At 36.3% G+C, this 4,410-nt stretch overlaps 1 protein-coding gene across 1 annotated transcript; it reads right to left on the bottom strand.

Moving 5' to 3' along the window:
- Window positions 1–1,555: 1,555 nt before the first annotated feature.
- LOC141642386 (uncharacterized) lies at window positions 1,556–3,640 on the bottom strand. Its single transcript, XM_074451168.1, has one exon. It carries the CDS (start codon window positions 3,638–3,640, stop codon window positions 1,556–1,558), a length of 2,085 nt encoding a protein of 694 aa, XP_074307269.1.
- Between the last annotated feature and the right edge of the window lie 770 nt (window positions 3,641–4,410).

Below are 4,410 nucleotides of genomic sequence, written 5' to 3'. Positions count from 1 at the left end.
TTCTTCCTCCTTTTCTTTTAGCAACGAAGCCGCCGCTCCACAAGTGCATTCTTTAACTTTGCTGTATTTGCCTAATTCATCCCATATCGTCTTTAGACGAGTATAGTATTCCACGACAGAGTCTCCTCCTTGCTTGCATTCATTCAACTCGTTTTTGAGTTGATGAACACGGGGCGCGTTTCCCGCTGAATATCTATCCGCAAGTTCTTTCCAAATTTCATCAATGGTAAGAGAAAAGGAAATACTGGGATGTAACTTTGGATCGATCACATTCCGAAGCCATGCTTTTAACATAGCATTGCATTGCCTCCATGCCACGACTTCAATCGTGTCTTCTTCACTGTTGCTCTCGGGCTTCTCGACCTTACCTTCAAGAAAGGCTAATTTGTTCTTCGCATCAAATCCGTTTTTGACGGCCTCTGCCCACATATCAAAATTGCTTCCATCGAAAATTATTTGTGTGAGATTTAGGCTAGGGCTGTCAGAGGGATGAAGGTAAAGGGGGGAAGACATGGGTATGGTCTTTGGACCAGTGCCCTTTTGTTTATTGTCTACTGTCATCGTTTAAAAGGAAAAAAAAACTGATTTTTGAAAGAATTGGATCGATAATGCTCACGATACCATGAGAAAATATGAAGACGGGAATATTAGGTTAAAGGTTATTTCTCATATCACCATCAATGATAATTACAAGTATATATAGCTACAATCAGACTCCTAACTTTCCTAAATACTTAGGTAACTAAATATCTACTTTACAAATAATACATTATTTCCATATCATATTATTTACCAAATCTCGACTAATATCTTCTAGAACCGTCTAGCTAATTCTAACATGGCTTGTATGTGACCGTTGCCGCATGTAAAGCAAGCCGCAAGCGATATGATAAATCAACAATAATGATGTAGCAATCATCCAATTATAATTCCTTCCATAAACATACATGATTCCTTTAATCTAGAAGGAAATTAACAACTCACACATATTCAAATGAACAATCAAAACAAGAACAAGGTGTTGTTAGGCGGAGGGTTTTCAGGAAAGTACTACAGTACTACTTTTCCTTTCTGAAAATGAGTTAACGTTAATCACGATCTTCTGACATTGATTTCATGGGTAGTTTTAAGTTCATTTTCAACTATAGAACAATTATTTCTTATTTAAAACTACTCATCAATATTAGCATACCCTTAAACCTATTTTACATAAAAGAAAATAACTTGATATGTAAAGTAGAAATAACATTGAACACAGATGCATTCGACAAGCTTTTCAATTAGCTAATCGTGGGATCAGGTGTGTCGTTGTGTGTGTTTTTCGGATATAAAAGACCATAACTTACCAAGGAACAAGGTAAAGTTCCATGATGTCATATTCAATAAAGATCCTCACAATACCTTATTTAGTAAAGTTAAACTACATTTCAAAGTACTTGAATGATGGTACTCAAATACGGAGTAACACATAAGAAAATACTCATTTAACATTTGATAAAAGAAAACATTGCATAAAATTCAGAAATTACATCAGTAGGTTCATCAATTTCACATGTTAAAGCTCCTTGGAACACCCTGCATGGGTTAGCAACGTCCAAAGGTGTGTAATAAATTCACCTCCAACACACAAGCTGTTTACATGAGAGTCGATTGCGTCACTATTATCTGTGAGAGCTAAGAACAACAACATTTCAGTCCAAAAGTCAGCTAGTGTTTTCCACTTATTTGAATGTTCAAGCTTGTGCTTTAGGATTTCTGCTTGCCCTAACATTGTTTTATCCCTATTCCACTCTCCTTTAGTTTTCTCCTCATCACCTTCCAACGCCTCGTGTTTGAACTCTTTGATTGCCTCATCAAACTCACGTTGTGTTGTGTACACTGGATCGGGAAGTGCTTGAGGTAGAAAGGCAACCAAATATGCACAATATTTGGAAATTGTAGTTGCTACCTGAAAATCTCGGTGATTGTATGAGTCTGGCGATGCTCTTTTGGCGTCTTCTTCAAATAGGCTTGTAGCTATGTGCCAAATTAGAATATCGCGAGCTTGGGCTGTCCCATTGCTTACATGAGTGCGTATAACATCATCTCCTACCTCATTTTTTCTCAAGGATATAACACCGCTAGTGATGCCCTTACGTTCCCTCAAACAATAGTTGATAGTATCGACAATGGAATCTGTGACCTCTTTTGGCACAACCGTGTTCCAGCTTCCAGCTTGACCCATTCTAGGGAGATCAATGTAACTCCCAATCCAACACTGGCACCAAACTAATCCCGGAATCTCTCCATAGCTATCCAAAATTGAGTATTGACCGACTTTTCTCGTTGTAAATGTGCTTAAACAAAAGAGAGATAGTCTAGGACGGGGTACTTTACATGCTATTCTAATCAACCTTTGATGAAGATTACTTTTGGTGGACTTTGTGGTTTCCCATTGAGTTTGATTTTGAAGGTACGAACAAGTATACATAATCTTAGCCCATTTCGAAGTGAGAAAGACTCCAATTTGGGCATATTCAATGGTTATTATGACTATTATCACAAATCTTGTGAATCCGGTGTCTAACACATGGCCCTCCAACAGAATATACAGGATGTTGTGATCTTGCGAGCGATATTCGATCAACAAGGGTATGGTAAGCCAGAAGAACAGAGTAATAACACAAAGATCACGTAATTTCTTCCATATCCCTCTATTGTATATAGCATAGGAGTTGGTAAAAAAGTAATCATATAAGAAGTCGAGCTCCTTTTCAATAAGAGTAAAGCAATTGTTAGGAAGTTGATTACCTCCCCAAAATACATCGGGATTCACATTATCAAACCCAGCAATTTTGGCAAGGAGAGTCCAAAACATAGCAAATGAAACACAAGTGTCTAGTAGCTCCTTACCTTCATTCGTGTTCACCAAAAAGGGTACGTTGGTGCCCAAAACCTTGTCTAATGTGATGAACTCGATGGCATCATAATCAATTACTCTTGAACCCCTTTGTAATTGTTTTGCGGCCTGTTGCCGTGCTTCTTTCATCCCCACCAAAGCATTACTCGTTAGGCCTGCCTCTCTTTGGTGCTTGGCAAAATCGGAGATAAGTTCCGTTGCACGACAGAGCCCATTAGAGGATTTAGTAGCGTACAATAAGGCGCTACTTCGTTCCCTAAGCTTCAAGACGACTACCCAAAAGATAACCACAATGGGTACCAGTATTTCGGGGGCAACCAAGCTCTTATAAAGAGAAGTCAAGATCAAAGGCCAAACTACAGCATAGTCGACAATGAGCCTTTTCTTGCGGTCTTCATTGTCACCAATAGAGTAACAACTGATCTCATTGGTGACAGAAGCTAAGTACGCAACAAAAGCAATCCAAAAGACGTAGAGATCATTGGATTGACCAGGTGCGCTCATGAGACCAGGGATGTAAGATACGAGATAGGCAGTGATCATAAAAGAGTAGGTTGAACAAAGTTTCATGTTTTTGTTGCCTCGAGACCTAAGGCGGCCTAAGATCATGATTATTGTGTATATTATGAAGGTTGCGGTGAGAAATGCTTGGATATACACTTGTTCTGATTCGAGTTTTTGACGAATTTCTTCATTTGGAGGTAGAAATGGTGGTGGTGGAGGGGGTGGTGCTTCAGACATATCTGAAGTTCAGAAGACTTAAAAGACACTTGTTTTGAAGGAAGGAAGAGTTAATTGCCAAGACATTGAGAATTTAAGAAAGGATGTCTATGAATGGTAAAATTATGAACATATTCTTCATATTATATACAGTATAATAATATAGTTGGAAGTAACATAGCTTTGAATTTGATAGTGGTACTATTCAGTTAAGTAAGAATACTTAATAATAATTAAGTGTTGGGATTTTTTACGGTGTACCCTTGTGTTTTCGTGAATTCTACCATATATCCTCGATTTTAGAAAAAATCTCATATACCCCCTAAACTCCCAGATTAATTCCTAATATACCCCAAGTATCCAAACTCGTGGTTTTTAATGGTTACATATTGTCACAAAATTTGTAAATTCATGAGTAAATAAGGTTTATATTGATTGCTCTGCGTATTTTATATGAGTAATCAACTAAAAACGCCCAAATATAATATTTTAAATTGTAAAATTTTAGCATTTAGGGTATTTGTAGAATTATTTACTGAATTAAACTACCAGTTTTTCACTAAAATTAACTAAGTATAATATTATTATTAAACTCTAAAATTTAAATTGTTTTAGTAAAATAAAATTGATATAAAATTACAATACCTAAATATTTCATTCATGTTATTATATAAGAATGAATTGACGCATACTTTATACAGAGTATTAAACTAAACTTTAAACTACTATTATTAGCTTTGTGACAATAATTCTTTAAAAATATTTGAGAAAATTTATTAAACGAAATAATT

This window comes from Silene latifolia, chromosome 1 (genome assembly GCF_048544455.1).
Source record: "Silene latifolia isolate original U9 population chromosome 1, ASM4854445v1, whole genome shotgun sequence".
NCBI lineage: Eukaryota > Viridiplantae > Streptophyta > Magnoliopsida > Caryophyllales > Caryophyllaceae > Silene > Silene latifolia.
Note: the sequence above shows the minus strand (reverse complement) of the source record. Positions and strands in the feature narration are given on the sequence as shown.